The sequence below is a fragment of the Chroicocephalus ridibundus genome, chromosome 5 (assembly GCF_963924245.1).
Source record: "Chroicocephalus ridibundus chromosome 5, bChrRid1.1, whole genome shotgun sequence".
In the NCBI taxonomy this organism is placed as follows: Eukaryota; Metazoa; Chordata; class Aves; order Charadriiformes; family Laridae; genus Chroicocephalus; species Chroicocephalus ridibundus.
The window spans coordinates 82,656,739-82,679,159 of NC_086288.1; the positions used below are offsets into that span (position 1 = coordinate 82,656,739).

Genomic DNA, 22,421 nt, shown 5'->3' on the forward strand with positions numbered 1-22,421 from the left:
ATGCGCTTGCACTGGAGAGAAGTTTTAGATAAACACTCACGAGGGGCAGACTATTATCTTTGGAGGATGTAATATAATATTTGGCAGATAACGCAAAGACAGCTGAATTATCCAGGCCACTTCCGTGCGTACTTCCCTAGCATTATTGTGGCTAACGGCTCCATTTGGGGCAGTTTATTTGGAACCACAAGCGGTCTGTGTCAAAGGGACTGACACGCTGATGTCCTTGCTTTTCCTTTTCTGGCTGGGATGAGAGAAAGGGAGTATTTTTAGGTTTAAAAATACACACAATTTGATGGGTCAGGGACCAAACTCTCCTCCGTGGCTAGTTATTGAGATGCCCCAACCACTAAAATGTGCAGAAGAGCAGCTGCTCTTGGCAGCCGTGGCGCAGTGTGGCCTAACAGCAACGTTTTGCTTTAGAATATTGTACTGGGGAGAAGCTGGGAACCTGAGAGTTCAAATTTTCTTTCGGTGATAAAGACATGCCAGAAATTTCCCTAAGAATCATGTTTTGGACCCCCACCGCACAGAAGAAACGATCCATTATTGGAACGGGAAGGATAAGACCAGCCCCATCAGCACGCCGCCGTTTCCCACACGACACAGGGCAGTCAGCCTGCGCATGGGCAGGGATTTCATTTTTATAAGTGGGAAAACTTTTTTTGGTGATTTTTGGTGAATGATTTATTGAAATCAAGCTAGAATAAATGGCACGGGGAAGCTGCAGGCTGTGGCTAGCCGGTGCGCTCACGGTGCCTGCATGAAAGCTGGCTGAGTGTCCAACTGCGCGAGATGCTAACGCTCCGAACAGAAGTGATCACGTTTCGCTCCCGCAGGTAACGCCCGAGGCGGCACATTCTCCAATGAGACACTTTGTGCTCTAATGGAGAAAAAACAGAGGCTGAGCTTTGGATTTCTTATTTCAAGCCGTGTGTGGGTTTTGCAGGGGACACCACAACCAACGCAGTGTATTTCAGCCAGCGCAAAACTCCGGATGGGGAAACTCAGACTACACAGAGCCACGCTGGGGGAAGGCAGTCACAGATCTCACAAATTAGCCAGTGCATGCCCCGTCACTGCCGCTAACACCACCACCGATCCCGTCACCCCATCCTGTGTCTCGCTGTCTGCGAGGATGCTCTCTTAAGGCAAATCTTCCTCCCCGCCAGCTCCTTCCTCTGCTCCGGCTCCTACAGCCGCGTGGCACAGCACTGAAACCGGGAATATCTCCCCCTCAGAGCGAGAAATTCATTCACGCATTCATAACACATTTTCATTATTAAGAAAAAATATGATTCATAAAATATTACCCTGTGGCAATATACAGACTTTAATATTAATGCCATTTTATTAAAAAAAAAAAAAAAAATCTCCCCTAAACCAGAAAAGATTAAACTCGAGCATGAATAAATACTAGTGTCTGCCTGGGAGCTACATCTGAGCCCTTTGTCTCCCATCTTTTGACATCTCCAGAAAGTTACAGAAGGTTTTCTCCTGAGCAAAAAGCCCCTCCCGGGTACGGATGCGTTCGCAAGTCTTTGAGAAGTGTCTCAAGGTCTCACAATTCCTCCCTCACGCGGCCCTGAGCTGGCTGTGTTCCACAACCAGGTTTTACACAGTAATAATTAGACAGTGGCTCAAATCATCATTACTCCATTCTTTTGCCGCAGAAAACGGTCCTTTTGCAAGATTCTGCCCGTTCTGCTGACTGATAACAAAATGTGCATTCAAGCTGGTCCTGCCTGTAAAAGCTACGACTGACAACACTGTGCGATTCGAGAACCGTACGCCCCGCGTCATTCTGGGGCCCTTTTGAACCATCACGAAACGCGTGTCGGTGCCGAGACGTCCAAACCGGTATTTTTAAGCTTCCATTTTATTCTTGGCAATCTTATCTCTGGAGGGCAGCGTAACCGCAGCGATGGCACATCTCATTTCAGGAAAATAAAGAAACATTCCTTTTCCATTTTAATGTTCACAGGGAACGAAGAGACTGACGATGGGCGAAAATGAAAACCAGCAGGACCCAGTTACTCACCCGTGCCAGGCTGGTTCCAGAAGGGACTTTATAGGGGACGTACTTCCTGTAGATGTGCCCAACGCGAGAGCATGGAACGTCAAACATGCCACCGCCGCACATCCACACCTGGGAAGGGGACAGAACACAAACCAAAGAATGATTCCTGGAAACAAATGGGGCAAAAAAAGGCATTTTATGCAATAGGTCTGTGAAAACGACACGTGGTTCTGTGCAGACCCCAGCCCCAGTGGTGGCCTTCTCCATGCTGATGGCTGGGGTTAGGCAACGGGGTGGAACCTCACCGCCCAAAAGCAGATTAGGTGCGAAATAAAATCATAAACCATAGTTAGTAGCAGAGTATGTTCAAAATAAAATCATAAAACATGTTTAGAATATCTACCGACAGCTCTCCTGCAACACAACCAAGATATTACTGTGTGTTTAAAACATACAGGACCAAAATTGGAAAAGAAGGCTGTGTGAGTAAAGCAAGCCATCGATCAGAAGTATTTTCTTTTTCCACAACACTTGGCTTATATTTTGTTTTGAACAGCGAATACAGAGCTCAAATACGGAGATGCTCTTCATTTTGTAAGGAAAAAGGAACAAAAGCTAGTTTCCTTCTGATCAAATTTATGTAGGCAGAGAAGGAAGACCATGATGCTACATCTCATCGTTAACGCCTTACTACTGACCGAGATGGAACCATCTGGAGCTCACAGGTTGGATGCGTCAGGTCTGAGCAACCAAAACTCACCCAACGCTGATGGGAGCTGCAAATACTTCATGGCTCTACAAATCCAGCTGTATCCCGACGGGCAGCCAGGAAGGAATCCCTCACAGTTCCTCACCTGCCATGACTTGGTTTTCCCAGGTGTCCGTGAGAGGAAGGCTGTGTGCCGTGTCAGAGGGATGGCGACCACGCCAGTAACCCCTGGGGGCATCATCTCCTGTGCTCTGGTGTAGAAACGCCAGCCACCAAAGTCCAGCGTGGCTACTCGATGACTTACGTAGCGTACTGACAGCTTTCATAACTTACCCAGTTCAAACAAAGCAATTCCATGTTGCAAATCAGGGAAATGGAAAACAACAACAACAACCACCACCCCCAGCATCCCCAAGCAGGACGCTTTAAGTGTCCTAAGAGCAACCGCACCGCAAGAGTTTACAATTAAGTTAGAGTGAAAATTAATTTAGAGTATTACAAAAATTATTTCCTAATCCTGGCAAAACAAGGTTTTGTCGCCCACAACTTCACAGCAGAATGGCTGTTATTCCACTTGTGGTCTCAGCTTTCAGCCTTTAGACTGAAAACAAAAAGCCTCATCCCCCTCCCACCCACTTTAAAACAAAATTGCACCAAAGCTGAGCAAGAGACAGGGCCAGTCCTTTCCGTGTCTCTTTATGTGGACACACATAAAGATGCTTCATGAAACATCTCCATGAATCTGGATGAGAATTTATGTCCGTGCATTACATATATGAAGGAATTTTATCCATTTTTGATGCCCTCTGGAGTGAAGGGGCATGAAATAGGTTTGCGACTGAGGCTAAAGCAGAGCAGAACATAGACAACTGAAGTTTCACCAACAACTTCCATACAGAAAGGAGTTCATCCGAAAGCTGACACGCCCCGAATTAAAACAACGGGAAACAGACCCTTAAAAAAAAAGGTACCGGAAAATGTGATGTGATCACAAACACGTGACATTCTGCACGAAGCCTGCGGAGAGCAATGTGCATCTGCACACTTTTTTACCATACGCTTCTCAGTCCATCTCTTTAGCCCTGCCCACCAGCTGGCTGTAGCTACTGGCTTTTTGAAGTCTCAGGAAAACAGAATGATTAATTCCGTTCATTTGAAACAATGGTGAAAATGGGCAAGAGTTTGGCCTCTTTGGCTCTGCTCGCCGGTTTGTGTTGCAGGGGGTGTTTCTGCCTGGTTCTGGGGTGAGCTCGGGACTAGATTTTAGTGACCTGAACACGCAGATGCCGAACACCCAACGTGGGGTCTGCAATACGGGCGGCTGAGTGGGACAAAGCACTTGCTGAAGGTGGCACATGAATTCAGCCCCTGAGGCTGACTGTGCTATTCACGTGGAGGATGGAGAAAACGGGGTGGAGAGCAAAGTTTTGAGTTGCAAAGGAGTTTAGGAAGCTGCTGCTTCTGGGTCACTTGTATTTTAGCCCTTACAAGCCCTTAGCTGTGAGCTACGGCATCCAGCTGGCACCTGGTAATTAAGTGTTGGAAGATCTGCACCACATTACAGGATAGACCTACGTACGCCAGTGTACATGGATAAGGAAGGTTTGAAACCACAGAAGGTGGGACAAGATGACATGCTTGGCTTTGTCCTGAAACTCCATGGACACCCGTGCATGGCAGGGTAAAGCTGAGGGCGACTCTCCACCTCCCGACACGGCCAGTGAACTCTGAGCCGAGGGCCAGGAGCTCCTGGTGCCGGCCCGAGAAGAGCATCTCCTGGTGCATCGCAGGAGAGGAGGCCAACTGTCCTGCTTGGTGGCACAGGGTGACTAAGGCAGCTGCCCGGGGCATTGCTGCCAAATGATTCTGCACATACGTTTTACAAGGGCATGTAGTGATAGGATGAGGGGTGATGCCTTCAAACTCGAAGAGGGGAGACTGAGATGAGATGTGAGGCAGAAATTCTTGGCTGTGAGGGCGGTGAGCCCCTGGCCCAGGGTGCCCAGAGAAGCTGTGGCTGCCCCATCCCTGGAGGGGTTCAAGGCCAGGTTGGACGGGGCTTGGAGCAACCTGGGCTGGTGGGAGGTGTCCCTGCCCAGGGCAGGGGGTGGCACTGGGGGGGCTTTAAGGTCCCTTCCCACCCAAACCAGTCTGTGATTCGATGTTTCTGTGTTGACAGTTGACAGAACCAAGAGTATTTGAGTACGTGTGGGGATATCCCCTCTGGTCTCCCACCCAGCACAGTCCTCGGGGAGGAGATTTACTGGTGGGTTGGAAATGGGGACCCAAACGAGCGCTCTGCCTCCTCGCCAGAACAGCTCCTTACCGCCCGGAGCAGTCCTGCAATGCCATGTAGGCACGTTCGTTATTTTCTTTTCAAAAACATTTTGTAAAATTTGCTGCTGAAAGAAAACCTTGAAGTCCTTACCTGTTCAATCCCATGCTGCCTAATTCACTGGAAAACATGTTCGTAAACATCAAAAATCTTAAAAATGGTACTGATAAAATAAGTTGGGTAATGCCATAGTTAAAAAAAAATGTTATTCACCTTTCTACTGATCCTTCATTTGGATGTCACATCATTTGCACCCGCTTTAGCAGGCACCTCCTCTCTGTGGCTGTCTCCGAACGACCCAGTGCCCCAATGAAAGCGCAGACCTAAATTTACTATTTGCTCCTGTTTTCTGAATTAAAGTGTTATTTCAAAGGATAGACAAGATATTACAGTGATTAATCAAGGTTTCTTAGCCTTTGAAGAGTGGATACCACAGCGGTTTGACTCAGAGGAAGGTCAGCCCCAGAATAAATTTAAAAGACAAGAAAGCAGATAAATATATATATAGAGAGAGGCCAGTATTACTTTAACGCAGCCGATGAGCGCCGAAGGAGACATATATTGCATTTCCTCTGAAGCAGCAGGATAGCAGTACGAAAAATAAGAAAAGAAAAGGAGAAAAGGAATTAGAAAAAAACCCCCTGTCAGATATGCTGAGGCAATAACGGGTGGGAGGAAATAACACTTTGTGTGAGGCTCAGATTTGATAGATATGAAACTCGAAAACGCTGTGCTGCACCTGGGGTGCGCCGTGCAGGGTAATTGAAATGAATCAGGGGCTGCCTTGGAGGACATTTAGCAGCTGTTCCTGTTTATCTTTTAGCTTCAGAATGATTTTAAAAGCATTTTTTATATTTTCCTGGGAAGATCGATTCTGGCAACTTTGTCTTTAAAATGTGCATTTTTATGTCACCTGCGCTAAACACAAGAAATTGGAGAATGACTTCTGCCTTAAACATTACAGACCCCCAGGGTTCGAGGAAAGGGATGCAGGTGGCGTGGCACATTGGCCAAACGATTCCACACCACCGATGCCACTCTGCGCATCTAAGGAGCGGGCAATGAGCCTCTCGGCATGGCCAACGCCTCCTTCCTACAAGAGCCACGAGTCCGCGCTGCAGCTGAGGTATATAAAACACGGACAAAACCCAAACGATGCAATGTCAGCTTGGAAAGGTCAAAAGAAGAGTGGTTTATGTGTCAACTCTACACTACACGGCACTTTATAGAGCTCCTTCCAGCAGAGTGTTGTGAGACATTTCAGAGGGATGGTTGAAGCCAATGGGAAGCATCAACGCGGTGTTGGAGGAGCTGGTGCTGCGGCTACGGGGCTTGGCTCCTGACTGGGGCTTCGGTGTCAGATCACACAGAATCCCAGCCTGGCCGGGGTTGGCAGGGCCCTCTGGAGATCACCCAGTCCCACCCCTGCCAGAGCAGGGTCACCCAGAGCAGGTGGCACAGGAACGCGTCCAGGCGGGGTTGGGATGTCTCCAGAGACGGAGACTCCCCCACCTCTCTGGGCAGCCTGTGCCAGGGCTCTGCCACCCTCACAGCAAAGAAGTTCCTCCTCGTGTTGAGATGGAACTTCCGATGCTCAAGTTTGTGCCCGTTACCTCTTGTCCTGTCCCCGGGCACCGCTGAGAAGAGCCTGGCCCCATCCTCCTGACACCCCCCCGTCAGTATTTATAAGTGTTGGTAAGATCCCCCCTCAGTCGTCTTTTTTGGCTTTTGGGTGAACCACCTTCTTTTCACGTCATTTCTTTGTCTTTAAAATTGAGTTCTGCTTGCTCTTGTGTTTTTTTGTTTTGTTTTGTGTTGTTTTTTTAATCCCCTGCCTTATCTATCCAGTTTATGAGCGATCCAGCCCGGGGACTATCTGGAAAATGTAAACACGGTGCACGGGAGAAGGAGACCCAGGCCACAGGCTGCACCGCCACCGCAACCACCGCCTGGGAGACGCGGGGCTGTTGGCGGGGAGGAGGCGCTGCTGTGGAACGGGAACAGCAACATCCAGCAAATCATGGAAAAGACTGAGGGGGGACTGAATGAATTTTGGATCGGACTTCAAAAACTAATTGAGAAACAACACGGAGGGTCAGTAACAAGAGAGGCAACAGGGAGAGACACAGAAATGGACGGGAACAGCAAACACAGCGCACGGCTGGGAGAGGAATATGAAGCATGGCAGGCAACGCTGCCAGCTCGGCGCCCTGAGCGTCGTGCAGGAAGCACAGACTACAAACAGGAGAGGGGTATCACCACAGCGGGGCTGAAGGAGTTGTAGAAAATACGAATATAAAAACTCTGTGGGATTTTTCAGTCACTCTTCCTGAAATATAAGCCAAAAGAACAGACTTAGCAGTTGTGGAAAAGGAGAATGCTTTCCTGTCAATTTTTCCATGTAGTGAGAACGCTCAGCTAAGTGCAGGAAAAAAACTGAAAAACAGGATCACTGACTGCAAATCCGCAGTCAACGGGTTCACAAACAGCAGAACTGCTCGCTTGTGGCGCAGTGGGGATTCCTGTCAGGGGTATTAAAACTGTACCGTGTAAACTGGGAACTGACGACTGCGGATACTTCAACAGTACTCACCGGCACCTCTAAAATGTTGTGAAAAGTGGCAATATTCCATGTTTGTCAGCTCTTCATACAGGTTTCAACCGCATTGAGAGGGGTAACGCTCCCCCATGCCCTGTCTCCTGCCAAGACTGCCAGCAGTGGAGGGAAGGAATAACGATGATGATAATGATGATAAAGAAAGGGGCTAATGAACTTGGGAAACAGGGATGAAGAGCATCTGGAAGATGTGTCGGCACGGATAAGGACGAACCAATTCTAGATACGGGTGACTGGCTCGGGCGGCACCATCAGCACTTTTGTTAACGTGTGATTTATGATGCCTAAGGAACGTCCAGGGCAAAGGATCTTCAGCAAACACAGGAGAGTTTCAGCAAACACACAGTGAGAGTCTCTCACCACTCTATATTTTGGAGATTACTACCATAAACTGTGCCTTTCCAACAGATTTAAATTAAGGATTTCCTAAATAGTGGCTTCCCTGGTTATTGAGAGGAGACGCTACCGATCAGGCCAGGGCCAGCGCTTTGCCAGCTTTCACGCGCTGAAGAGCGGCGTCAGCAAGATACCAGACATCTTTTTAATCAAAAAACTGATCCCGGGGTTATGCTGACAAAAAAATTAAAATGCTGCGCATTATTTCTTATGTAAAAATTAATCTAAGCAACTATTTAATGAAGAGGTCGTACTCGGAGACGCGGGCTGTGGCTGCCCCACCGCCACTGAACGTGGGAACCGCAGTGGTTCCGCATGGCAGCCGGTGCTGCGCTCGCTGCAACGTTTCCCAGCAAGACAGGAACAAAAGAGAAACACGTCGGGTTTTTGTAGTCGAGGAAATAAAGGTCAAGCAAATTTTTAAGCTGCAGAGGTTGTTTTTTTTTAAACCCGTCTCCCTGTGTTCCTGACAGCTCAGCACCTGGAACAGGCATGCCTGAAGCCGGAGGAAGTTTCCTTTCCTGCTATGGCAGGGTTCCAAACGTCACAGAAACACAACGAAGTGTTCTGTATTTTGGAGACACTTACCGAATTGCACCGCAGTACATTTAGATTCACTGGGGACTCACTCTCTGTAGTATCTCTCTTTTTTCCATCAAACACCCTTTCCCCCAAGCACACACAAACATCTCCTTTTGCTCACACCGCCCAACTTCTGTCCCCGTACGACGAGATAATGCCACCTCCCCCCCAGAAAAAGGCCGCGCTCTGCACTGAGCCCTGTGTCTGTCACCCCTGGTCACACAGAATCATAGAATCCTGGAATCGCCTGGGTTGGAAGGGACCTTTCAGAGCATCGAGTCCAACCATCTACCTAACGCTGACAAAACCCATCGCTATACCGTATCTCTAAGCACTACGTCTGCCCGGCATTTAAATCCCTCCAGGGAAGGTGCCTCAACCCGCAGAGAAACATCAACATCGACCCTTTCCCCCCCAAGCTGCCCAGCCTGAGCACCCTTCCTAAACGTGGTTCAACCCCTTCTCCTCGGGAGCTGCTGCCCAGCTCCCCAGGCAACCACTTTTCCTGCTAATCCAATTTTTAGTCAGTCCTTGAAGTCTGTCTTAGCGCCTTGAACCCATAAAGCAACATGGCTCTGCTATTATTAGTGGTTCCTTTGAGCTCGCACGATGGCCCTGGACCCAGCGCCAGCCGTCCATCCCTTGTGTGTCTGGGGTCTGCAAAGCAGAGCAGAGGAGTCGGTATGAAGTTCACGATGAAGCAGCTAATAATTCCCTACGTCAGAGGACTTTAGACAAACTATTTCACTGAGTCTTGCCTAGCAGAGATGTAGCCACCATACTTTTCTGAAAGATGCCCTTTCTCTGACTCTCCAAGCCCACGCTTTCACTCGTGGCTTCCCACCTGCCTTGGGGCAAACACTCCTGCAAGTGGAGTTGTGGAGGTGACTGTGGGTGTCTCTGGTCAGTAACACAGAGGCTTTTGGTCGAGAAGATGCTTTTTCTTAACAGGGTATTGATCATCAAGTGATCTTTTCCCCTTGGCATGCGAACGTTTCTGTGGGGTGAAGTTTCATTCCAACATCTCGGAAATCCTCCAAATAAAATTAGGCCAGAGAATATCAAACATGTACTGTTTCTTAAGCATCATTCCACATTTGCCACCAGTGAATTTGGACATATAAACATGATATTTAACACAGACGTTTACCAAAATGCATCCTTAACATACCCTCAGCTTACCTTTGCGTCAAAATATCAGTGGTTCTAATTAGAGACACACGCCACAGTGGTCTATGCCACAGTACCTGGACCTGCTGTGAAAATGCTCAGCAGAAGGGTCCATTGATCCGTGGGGTTTAAAATGCATCACTGAGTAGAGGACGAGAAACGCCCTGGTCGCGCTCCTCCTCCAGCCCATGGAGCCGGGCATGGGTCAGGATGAATCACAGAATCCCATAATGGTGGGGGTTGGCAGGGCCCTCTGGAGATCACCCAGTCCCACCCCTGCCAGAGCAGGGGCACCCAGAGCAGGTGGCACAGGAATGCGTCCAGGCGGGGTTGGGATGTCTCCAGAGACGGAGACTCCCCCACCTCTCTGGGCAGCCTGTGCCAGGGCTCTGCCACCCTCACAGCAAAGAAGTTCCTCCTCATGTTGAGATGGAACTTCCTGTGGTCAAGTTTGTGCCCGTTACCCCTTGTCCTGTCCCCGGGCACCACTGAGGAGAGCCTGGCCCCATCCTCCTGACACCCGCCCTTTAGCTCTTGCTGAGCATTGATGAGATCCCCTCTCAGCCTGCTCTTCTCCAGCGGAACAGCCCCAGGGCTCTCAGCCTTTCCTCAGCACAGAGGTGCTCCAGGCCCCCGATCACCATCGTAGCCCCTGCTAAACTCTCTCCAGCAGTTCCCCATCCTTCTTGAACTGGGGAGCCCAGCACTGGACCCAGTGCTCCAGCTGTGGCCTCCCCAGGGCAGAGCAGAGGGGGAGGATGACCTCTCCACCTGCTGGCCATGCACTTCTTAATGCACGCAAAAGGAACACCACGTCTGTCACTGAGGTTAAAGCTCAGCTTGAAACAGTCCTCTAAATGTGAATTTCCCACGATTACAAGAGATTTCAAATCAGCTGCTTTCTACAAATTTTTAATGGAAACCAGTCACGTTTTTTGCAAAATATTAGGAATTAAAGGAGTTAAAGAAGAAAGGAGTGAGGACGGCTAAATGTCTGGGGGTTAGACATGTTCTTGAGGCAGGATATAACTATTTGCCAAGCAAAATTCCATTAACGTGAGACATGACACCAACACAGGGTACCCATCCCACGGCACTTCCACGGGCCATGGACGTGGACACTCTAAGCAAGGGTCAGATGTAGTTTCAGACCCACTCAAGCAGCCGAGGGAACTGGACCAGGATGGTCGTCTGGCTTCTTCACTGACTTTGTGAATAACAGACAGATGGCAAGTCTGCCATCTTCCCAAGTTGTGTCAATAAAGCCGGTAAATTAAACCGTCTGGCTAACTTGTCCCCACTTAAATAGGTTTTAAGATGACTGAATCTACAGCTACAGTAGAAACTGTTGAAGCAGAAACCTTTCCCAAGCTGATATTGGTGATTCTGCCGTAATAAAAACCAGTCCTTTCTATTTCTCTCTCCCACCTCCATGATTTTTCTCCCTTTTTTTGCCATTCCAAACAAAACATCAGCCTTCCTTTTAAAACTTACATCTGTTAAATTCTTCAAAGAGAAAGTTGTTCCTATTTGGCCATCATTTACAAAGAGTATTTTTTTCTTCTTTTAACACTAATAAGAAAGGGCAGGGACCCCAAGGTCGGTCTATACTAATGAGATGAACCAGGAGATACGACTGAAATGAGCCCAGTGTGACACAGCTGCCTCCAAAAAAATCCATCACTTGAGCAAAACACCCTGGGACAATCTAGGATCTCAATTTCCAGCACTGTTACCATGGTTTCTGTACAAAGACTGGAGAACATCACAAGAATATTCTTTGTGACGACAAATAAAAAGAATATTTGAGACAGGATAATGAAATCTTGGGTGACCTGTCAGAGACCGTCGTGACAGCTACCAGTGACTACTTACATTTGCCTCTGAAACAACCTGAATGGACAGAATGTAAATCAATATATTCTAAATAAACTGTCTAGCCACTGGGTTTGCCCTGCCTTCCTGTTTTATTTTGCTGGGGTATAAAAATGATTTGGAGAAACGTGAGAGTAGCACGGTTAATAGAAACCACTTTGTTGTTCTTGGTAATTGCTGTGAAGACAGCTTGGCCATCCCGTGCCGGGTCACGCCGTATGTTTTGCTCCACAGAATGGCTTCGGCTCTACTGTTTTAATCACTGTTGAAACTCAGATGCGGCGAGATGTATGATATTAGTCATGGCTGACATACCAGATTTATTTACTGAGCTTCACCCTGCCGGAGTTTGGAAGTAGGCTGGAAAGGTCCCGAAGCTAAATGTGAATTCTAGTTTCAGTTCCAAGCTTTACCCAAGTATGCTTGACTCAATTCATCTATGTCATTAAATTCTAACAAATCACTGAAAATCTTTCCATGTAGAGGCCGTGAGGTGAAGTTCTGAAGTCTTTGGGTATACTGGAACATAATAAACTTATTTTTCAAAATTAGACATGTTAGTCATCGTCAAACTAATGCAAATACCCATTTCTCATGTGGAAAGCAACAAGACTTTCAACTTGATGCGCAAAAGCCAAGTAACTGATCTGAATACACATCGGCACAGGGGATCTGAGGGTGTATCTCGGCTGGTTGTACATAACCTGAGCACCTGAAAACTCCCTACATTTCATCATTACCATCATTGAAATGCAATTTAAAAAATCACCTGATTTTGAAAATTTGGCCAGTAGCTCACAGCAGCTGAGCTCACAGCAGCTGAGCTGATCTAGTGATTCACTGCTGTGGAAAGGGGTCCTTCTTCCTACGACTTTCTCTTTCCATTTCCACTCATTTCCCCCAGCAGACTCCAGCTTGCCCCCAGCGATGATTAAACTTGTTGAGCTGGGCAGAAAATCGTGCAATTTTCTTTTTCTCTGGATTAGTTCTCTCCTGGCGTATTGAGCTGAGCTCAACACTTGAGCATGAAGTAAATGCAGTGTCTGAGGGAAGGTAAGTGGAGAAGACTTGATGGAAGGAACAAGGCAGAACCTCTCTCTCTGATGGTGGTAAGCTACCAGGCCTTCAGAGGGAACTGCATGCAGTGAGATTTTTGTACGGCTTCTGGAGCACATATTTATGGCATAGTTCTCTGTGAAATTAGTGGAAATTCCTAAAGAAAAAAATGTAGTATTGTACTAAACTAATTTTACTTAAAAGACAAAAGCCAGTATGAATGACGGCATCATCCTGGTGGACAACAGGATGACCGTTAGCCAGCAATGTGCCCTCGTGGCCAAGAAGGCCAATGGCATCCTGGGGGGCATTAAATAGAGCGTGGCCAGCAGGTGGAGAGGTCATCCTCCCCCTCTGCTCTGCCCTGGGGAGGCCGCAGCTGGAGCACTGGGGCCAGTGCTGGGCTCCCCGGCTCAAGAAGGACAGGGAACTGCTGGAGAGGGGACAGCAAAGGGCCACCAAGATGCTGAGGGGACTGGAACACCTCTCTGATGAAGAAAGGCTGAGGGACTTGGGTCTCTTCAGTCTGTAAAAGAGACGGCTGAGGGCGGATCTTATCAACACTTATAAATCCTTAAAGGGCGGGTGTCAGGAGGATGGGGCCAGGCTCTTGTCAGTGGTGCCCAGCAACAGGACAAGGGGTAACGGGCACAAACTGGAACGTAGGAAGTTCCATCTCAACATGGGGAGGAACTTCTTTGCTGTGAGGGTGGCAGAGCCCTGGCACAGGCTGCCCAGAGAGGTGGTGGAGTCTCCGTCTCTGGAGACATCCCAAACCCGCCTGGACGCGTTCCTGTGCCACCTGCTCTGGGTGCCCCTGCTCTGGCAGGGGTGGGACTGGGTGAGCTCCTGAGGGCCCTGCCAACCCTATGATTTTGTGATTCTATCATCACAAAGCACCTGAGAAACAAAAATCCAGAGGTGTAAGACGATACAGAAGTATTGTATAAAGTGACTTGATGACTTACCTTAAAGGAGATTTCATACTGCTCTCCTCCCCATATTTCTAATCCTGGATCATATCCTCCCAGCTCCCAAAACCATTCCCGGTTAACGGCAAATAGACCTCCAGCCATTACAGGAGACCTGAAAGAAGAGTAAAACAAAGCGTGAAAGACAGGAACCACCACGCCATGCTTGAAAAACTGAGATCAGCCATGTACACGGACAGGCAAGAATGAGGATGTTCGGACCGTGTGTTTGTGTGAAAGTACCTGGTCTGGCTTCCACAATGGGAAAGTTACGGAAGGTGCAGACAAAGGGTACTGTAAACAATCAACATCTACCTTTATTCACCCCAAAGTGGACTCTAGATGAGAAATGGGCAACGTGATAAACAGTAGACAGACACAGAGCAAGGCAGACGGTCATGCACAAACTCCTTTTTAAAAAAAAAGAATTCTATTCATTACTAAATAAACCCATATAACCCAGGAACAGAAAGGGACTCTGGAAACCTGCCAAAGCATTTAATGCAACCCTGGTACCGCACACGAAGTAATTCACATTTAAGAGTCAGCAAAACTTTTCAGTTCACGTCAGTCTCGTAGGTGCTGGCTGGAGAAAGGACGGCTACAGAGCAGCCACGGGGAGCGAAACATCTGCTTTTCTACAGCAGCGGTTACAGCTCCTAAACTTTGTCTCACAGTGGTATTTTAACTCATAGGCAAATAATTTGCTGTGTTTCCCATGTTTCCATTTATTCCATGAATAAACACCTGGAATTTACTTGAATTAACTCAGCCCTTTCCGCAAATAATCTAGAAAACAAACGGGACATTTAAAGTTAATGTTAGAGAATATTCATGAAAAGTGCATTTTAAATTTATAAGCAGGCATTTTTGTACTGGAAACTAAGAGTTTTCTGAGTTGGTCTTTTTTTTTTTTTTTCCCCCCACTACCAAGAAGACCATGTTTCTAATGCAGTAAATAGACTGACAACTCTCAGGATGTAAATGTTGCTCGCTGACTCCTGGAAGCTGTAGTGGAAGGGGGATATGAAGGGACCTACATGGAGCAGGAAGGAGACAAGAGGCTGACGAAAATCCCAACCCAACTGTTCAACCCAACCTACGCGGGCCAGCCCTCGCCTTAGGAGCGAAAGGCTCGAAGGGACGCGCTCCTGTGGCTGGCTGACCAGCAAGAGACGACGGCCAACGAACCGAGACCTGGACGCGCCGTGGGCTTTGTGACACTGTGGCCACTGCGGGAAAATCAGCCCCTCCAGGGGCACTCGGGTTGGGAATTACTGCTGGTGGCTTGCCTGGGGCTATCGGAGCAGATGGCACCACCCCCGAAGGACCGACCGGGGAATAACAACGTCATCCGGGGCCACTGATTTAGGACTTGGCAGTGAAGGCAGGACTGGTGGGTGTCACAGGAGCCTGTGCAAGAGTTAGACGTTCATTAAAGAGGACATCAAGCGAGCGGAACAACATTCTGCCATATTTTCTCTGCCTTAACACTTTCTATACTGCCGTCTTCTCTCCAGGCCAGTGGAGAAGACACAACAGCATGCAGACGCTGGGTGTCCTCAGCTACCATTAGGACGCCAGCAACGCCCCCTCCCCCCATAAATGTGAAAAGATGTTCCTCTCATCTGCATTCACAGTAATGAAAAACATTACAGATATTTTACCTTTCACTTCTATAAGATAGTTTTAGAAAGATATAGATGAATTAGATTATACCTTCTATTAACCCACCCATTTTCACGAGCAGGGAGCTGTTTTTAACAGACTAATTCTATTTTCCTTGAGAGATTATATTTTTAAAAGCGCACAGAATCTATGTGAAACAAAGCTGCAATATCCTAACCGGCAAGGCCGCGCACTGTAACATACACTGAATGTTAATACTTTTTTACTTTTATTGACATTTCGTACCTCAAATATTGACTGTTCCTTCCACATATGAATAAGTTCAATGGACATTTTATTAGGAACCTTCCCCTGGGGATTCTGACTACTACAATATATTTTCAATTCCTACCGAAGTAAATCTAATTACAACACGCCCTTTGTGACTCCAGGTTCTAAATAATCAAAACACAATGTCCTTTTATAAAGATGGACTTGCATGGAGAATGCTTATAAGGAAATCTTTACTGGCAGAAGAAATGACGTCCCAGTGGTGAAGGGGGAATGCAGGATTCCTCTAATTCTCTGAGGTACGACAACTTCCGTGAGCATTTCTCTTGACACAGCTGATGGCCTGTGAAAGAGACAATCCCCGCAAGGGCATCAGATGGAAGACGAAAGGATCCGAGACTTCCAATTGCAAAGTACTTGGCAGATACTTATTAACGATACTGCAGAACTAACCTGTAGATTTTTCCAGTGGCAATGTTGGGTAAAGAAACCCCGTGCTATTTAGATGCTAGTTTGTGAACGTTCAGAAGGTTTATTACGACCAGCAAAACTACCAGTGACCGGAGCAGCTGCAAACTCGTATTTCTTGCACTTACTTAAAAAAAAAAAAGAAAAAAGATACTTCATGTAATGTTGGTCCATCCTTTTTCATTCCACAGTACGTTCTGACGCGTGCTGCTTTGAGGAAGAGCGACGGAGAGGACAGACATGGCGGTCTGTTGGCTCTCACTGGGGTGGGCTGAGGAACGGGCTGTGTGACACCGGCCGGGTGGCACAGGGCGCGCGTCCCACCCCTGCCACGAGCTGCTGCGGGACGGGCTTCAATCCTCTCCAAAGCACCAAAACAAGAGCCGGTCCTACAGCCGTGACCGAGATGAAAAGCCCTTTTGTAGTCAGCAGGGTCACTCGCGCAGATAAGAACTGCACTGAGCACAAAGGAGAAGAATTAATCTCCTGTTTAATGGCTTCCGTGGAGAAATGTCAAGTACAATGCTATGTTTGTAGAAGTCATTTTTCACTAAATGTCCAACTCAGACACTTAAACAATCCGACTTGAGCTACCGTTGCATAATATTATGTGAGTAATCACAGTGGAAAGCTGTAAAATAGTCAAAACCTTAAAAGGCCAAAGACTCCCGAAACATCAGAAAAGGTGAAATGGCTAAAGCTGCTAAACTTAACAATACTTATAAAAACCTCCCATGCACAGGCTCACTGACTATACCTTGGAGAATGATATTGCAAGTAAAAGCTGATCCAAAAATGGCCCAAGAGGTCATGGATTCCTGTGCTGAGACGGAAAGAGAGTCTGATTTAGTAGGACTGCAAAAAAACCCCACCCCAAGAAAATTAATTTTTGCAAAAAAAGACAGACTGAGGAAATGGCCGGCAAACGCTTAGTGTGAAAGGCGTATAAAAGTGCACTAAAAGAAGCGTAACAGTAGCTGAACTGTAGCCAGGAAAGAATTTTGTAACTTCCCATGATTTACCTGCAGAGGAAGAAAAGAGACCATTTACAAATTTTCAAGGTAAGAGAAGGAATGCCACGGACTGAAAAGGAGCGTGAAGTTGCCTGCATTAGAAACGTACGCGGCACACTGCGAACACGTGAAGTGTGTGGCAGGGTTTGGAATCCTTACATCGCAAGAGGGATATATACGATGGATCTGAAGAATTCCTGAAGATGTGAAAAGGAAAGAGGAGCTTTGAGGCGTGCAGAAAAACACTTAGGAAATGAAAATGGGAAAGCACCTGAGCTAGATGAAGCGTGCGGTGGGTACGCTGATGTTGAGACTGGAAGGCGCCCAACGCATGACACATTATTTAGTGTCACGTGTCAGTAGGTGAACCTAGGTTTGTGTCACCTGTTACTCAATACCGAGAAAATATGACACTGTGTGTCGATCACTGTGGAACTGAGATGCTGCTGCATACCGGGATGCTTTGGAGAGGACTGCTAGGAATCACCTGCCTGGAACGGCTGACATTTGGTCACCTGAAAGGAGGGGGTAGCCAGGGGGGGTCGGGCTCTTCTCCCAAGGAACAGGCCATGGGACAAGGGGAAACAGCCTCAAGTTGCACCAGGGGAGGTTTAGGATGGATATTGGGAACAATTTCTTCCCGGAAAGGGCTGTCAAGCATTGGAAGAGGCTGCCCAGGGCAGTGGTGGAGTCGCCATCCCTGGAGGGATGTAAAAGCCGGGCAGACGTGGTGCTGAGGGACACGGGTAATGGTGGGCTTGGCAGTGCTGGGTTAATGGTTGGGCTTGATCATCTTAAAGGTCTTTTCCAACCAAAACGATTCTATGATTCTGTGATTATAATCCTATCCAGCGGATGGCACATCGCACTACGCATTTCTCTGCGCAACCCAGAGTGATCAAGGGCTCTGTGCTGAACTACTGAACAGACGAATGCCAGGAAGAGGCGTCCACCCCACGCGGGAGATGTTAGACAATCACATCTCCAGCGCCAAAGCAGCTGGCGGGCCGTACAGCACTGGGGTAAGCCTCTGCCGCCGCAGGAGTCGGGTCCTGCTGACCCGGGGGAGGCACAGAAGAGATGGAGGAGGAGGAGGAAGCGAGCTGTGGTGCTGCTGGCACAGTGACAGTCCCCAAAACGACCGGTGACCCACCGAGCACGGCTGGGAGCTGGGCTTGTGCACGGTTCATGGAGAACGTGAATGTCCCGTCAATGGAGGAGGTGCCCCCCCAGCCCTGCGATACCGCACCAGGGCGCCTCACAGAGCCAAGAGACTCAAACCCCCTTTCAGAGGTTACGGAGCAGCGACTCCCGACACTGCACTGAAAAAAGCAAACTGCCGCAGCTGACACTGACCCCCGATAATAAAAGGCTCTTATAAAACTAAAAATTAAAATCTATGTATCTGTAATGTAAGAGACAGACTCGGTCACTCACATGAAGTGAAGTGAGTGCAGAAATAAAAGAAACTGAAATTAAGATTAGTTGATGAAATGGCAAGGCAGTGATGTAGATAAATAAAATAAATGACAAAAACATGAACTTAAAGGTTGCTCCAGCTGAAGATAAATCGAGGGACAGATTCTATACTGTGCAGAGAAAAAGATGTCTGATGGAGCTGGAATGAATAGATTCAGCTTACTGAATTTTTCAAGAAGAAATACAAAAACCAGATTGTTTTGTATACTTAACTTTTTAACCAAATAAATTTAAAAATGTATTTTTAAATGTGCTGACTTTTTAACATTTAATATTTCCGTAAGACACTGTTTTCTTTTATCCATTCTAACACCACGAGTAATCTCCACGTTAATAAAATCACCAAAATTTAACCAGTCGAGCCAGTATCTGTGACATTAGCCTGTGGGATTTACTCTTTCTTTTTTTCCTCAAGAACAAACGTCCCGTCTTCTGGACAACTTTTCCCCTTGATGAATTTGTGTCCCTCTCTGCACCAAAGGATCCCACAGGTTTTGCAAACCGCCGCATTCCTGATGTCCACGTCATTATCTCCCCGGAGAGTCCAGAAACGGTATCTTGAAATAAACGGCAGATCAAGTACGCCCGGGAAGGGTCTGTGTTACAGACACGGCACGTCGCCAGCTCGTGTTCTTCCTCTCGTAATATACGCATCCTGAGGTCCCGACTGTTCCCACTGAGGCGCCCCAGCAATTCTCCCAAAGCAAACTGAAGCTACTCTCGCCCAAATTCGAATGTGCAGGCTCCTTCTATATATCCAGCTGCTTTCAGTAACCTGCATTCTCTTATTAAACTGGTGTATAATTTTATCGCCTGTCTTAAGCAGCTGGGATATTCCCGTGTTAGCTTTTCTCTGCTATACCTTTCTAATGAGTTGTTTGCAAAATCCATCCTACGTTGATAGGTTTAATACAGAGGCGCACCGTCTCCACCTCACCCACAACAAATACCTGCACATACGCGTGCACGTTTCATGCCTTCCTACTCACCGCCAGCAGTCGGTTATTCCACAAGTGGTAATTAGACGGTGAGACACCTGTCCTTTCAGAGCATAGCACTAAAACTTCACCCATGTGTATTTCTGTGCTAAACGTTCTCCTGATTTTTTTCTGAAAACGAACTCTAACATATTCAGCCTAAAAGAGCACTCCCCCACAGGCTAGCACAAAATTACTAACTTTGCAATGATAAATGTCTTGTTTTTAAAGCCGTTCCATTCCAATTCTAGTCAATGTTGACAACGAAACCACTCTCTTTCCCACAGCAGAGCTGCATTCAGATTAATCTGAGTTCTGTTTTGTTTCAACATAAAGTAACGTGTTTCCTGGACGACCCGAAGCTGCGCAATGCCAGCGTGGCTGGAGCGCGGGTGTGGACCCAGCAGCACCCACCAGGGACAGTGGCTGCTCGTGACAGGCGGTCACAAAGCCACACAAGCGTTGCCTGACGCTGCTGCTTCCCAGGGCAGGAGGCACGATTCCGCAGGATGGAGATCAGCACTGGTCCACTTCCACTCGCCCTGCGGCCTTCCAGTCCCTCAAGGGGCTCCAGGAAAGCTGGGGAGGGACTCTGGAGCAGGGAGGGGAGCCGTGGGACGAGGGGGAAGGGTTTTCCACTGACAGAGGGGAGACTGAGATGAGATGTGAGGCAGAAATTCTTGGCTGTGAGGGCGGTGAGCCCCTGGCCCAGGGTGCCCAGAGAAGCTGTGGCTGCCCCATCCCTGGAGGGGTTCAAGGCCAGGTTGGATGGGGCTTGGAGCAACCTGGGCTGGTGGGAGGTGTCCCTGCCCAGGGCAGGGGGTGCCACTGGGGGGGCTTTAAGGTCCCTTCCCACCCAAACCAGTCTGTGATTCTGTGATTCTATGACCCTTATTGGTCCCTTCCAGGTGGAGATATTCTATCTTATTTCTTGAGAGCAGCCCTGAAGAAAAGGACTTGGGGGTGCTGGGGGACGAGAGGCTCCACATGAGCCGTCAGTGTGCACTAGCAGCCCAGAAAGCCAATCGTACCCTGGGCCACATCGGGAGAAGCGTGGCCAGCAGGGCGAGGGAGGTGATTCTCCCCCTCTACTCCACTCTCGTGAGACCCCACCTGGAGCACTGCGTCCAGTTCTGGAGCCCCTACTACAAGAGAGAGATGGACGTGCTGGAACGTGTCCAGAGAAGGGCCACGAGGATGATCCGAGGGCTGGAGCACCTCTCCTATGAGGACAGACTGAGAGAGTTGGGGTTGTTCAGTCTGGAGAAAAGAAGGCTCCGAGGAGACCTTACAGTGGCCTACCAGTATCTGAAGGGGGCTACAAGAAAGCTGGGGAGGGACTTTTTAGGATGTCGGGTAATGGTAGCACTAGAGGGGATGGATTAAAACTAGAGATGGGTCGATTCAGACTGGACATTAGGAAGAAGTTCTTCACCATGAGGGTGGTGAGACACTGGCACAGGTTGCCCAGAGAGGGGGTGGAAGCCCCATCCCTGGAAGTTTTTAAGGCCAGGCTGGACGGGGCTCTGAGCAACCTGATCTAGTGGGAGATGTCCCTGCCCGTGGCAGAGGCGTTGGAACTAGATGATCTTTAAGGTCCCTTCCAACCCTGACAATTCTATGATTCTATGATCATTCTATGAAGCATGAGAAAGAAAGAAAAAGGTATCAGGCTTAGTTTTTACGTAACCAGTCAATTCAAATCATATCCAAAAAGATCATTGTGCTGAAACGTGCAGCAGCCAACTTGTATTACTTAAAATTAACCCACAAGTCCCTATATAATTACATTTCATTTTTTAATTAGACATTGTTTTTTTGAAATATTAAGATAAAACCCCATTCTTCTCAAATGGACAGCCAGAAAGTCAGCTTTGGACAGCTGCAGAGTCAGCCACAAAGAACGCTCTAAAGGCCCCTGAGGTTCAGTGCATAAAAATTTGCACTGTAATTTCATCACATGGCTTCTTCGCATATTTTGCCTATTTTTCTTAGCACGTTGCTAAACTTCATGGAAAAAATCATATTGTAAAAGAGTGATGAGCCCTTATGTGGGTAATGATGCTGAGGCCCATTTAGCCTTCCCTCCCATATTCAGAAAATTAATGAAGCTGTCGAAGAGGTGAGTCAGTTGGGTAGAGATGGAAGAAGACTTGGAAGAGAAGGCTTCCCCTTCTCATAATTACCTCCCAATCCAAGGGAAATCTATCTGAATTATGGCTAGGGGAGATTTCCAGGTCTCGAGTTAAAGGAGGTGGGTCAGCAGAAATTATCATCCTGAAGCGAGAGGATGTTCAACTGCAGCAAGGAAACCTCCAGCCCGTCAGCAGGAACGGAGCAAGAACTGCTGGGAAAACACCTCAACCAACCCCTATGCAAAACCTGAAACACCTTTGTCAGCTGATGGTACCTTTTCGTGTTGATGGGTATCGTTTGCATTCAGGGTTGTCCCTGAATGAAAATTAAATGTAAAAATAAACATTGATCAGAGGAAAAATATTACCAACTATCCCTAAAATAGGAACTTACTTTAGCCCTCCTGGCTTTTGGTAACGTATCTAAAACTAAACACAAAAAGGATCTTTTTTTTTTTTAAATATTTACTCTTTCTCAACTTGTCTAGATTCTCAACTACACTAGATTTCGCATTTCAGGCTAACTCAAGGTCAGAATCCAAACAGATAAGTTGTGTTTTGCACAGCCTAAGAATTTCGGAAGTGGAGGAAGTCCCTCTGTTCCTGATTCTTGTAAAAATCCAATTATTTTGATTACGAAGGCACAATGAACATCCTACTATCACCTTTTCCCTCTGGGTTATTAGGAAACATGAGGCTGGAATTTTAAGGCAATGCCA

General features: G+C 47.6%; 1 protein-coding gene across 4 annotated transcripts in view; it reads right to left on the reverse strand.

The window, feature by feature from the left end:
- Positions 1–22,421, reverse strand: part of GALNTL6 (polypeptide N-acetylgalactosaminyltransferase like 6) — a 453,529-nt gene that overhangs the window by 31,147 nt on the left and 399,961 nt on the right. For all 4 annotated transcript variants that reach the window (XM_063335688.1, XM_063335686.1, XM_063335687.1 and 1 more), the window contains 2 exons: positions 13,729–13,846; positions 2,042–2,149 (listed from right to left, as the gene is read on the reverse strand). In XM_063335688.1, the coding sequence (XP_063191758.1) occupies positions 2,042–2,149; positions 13,729–13,846 (226 nt within the window). The remainder of the gene's footprint in view (positions 1–2,041; positions 2,150–13,728; positions 13,847–22,421) is intronic.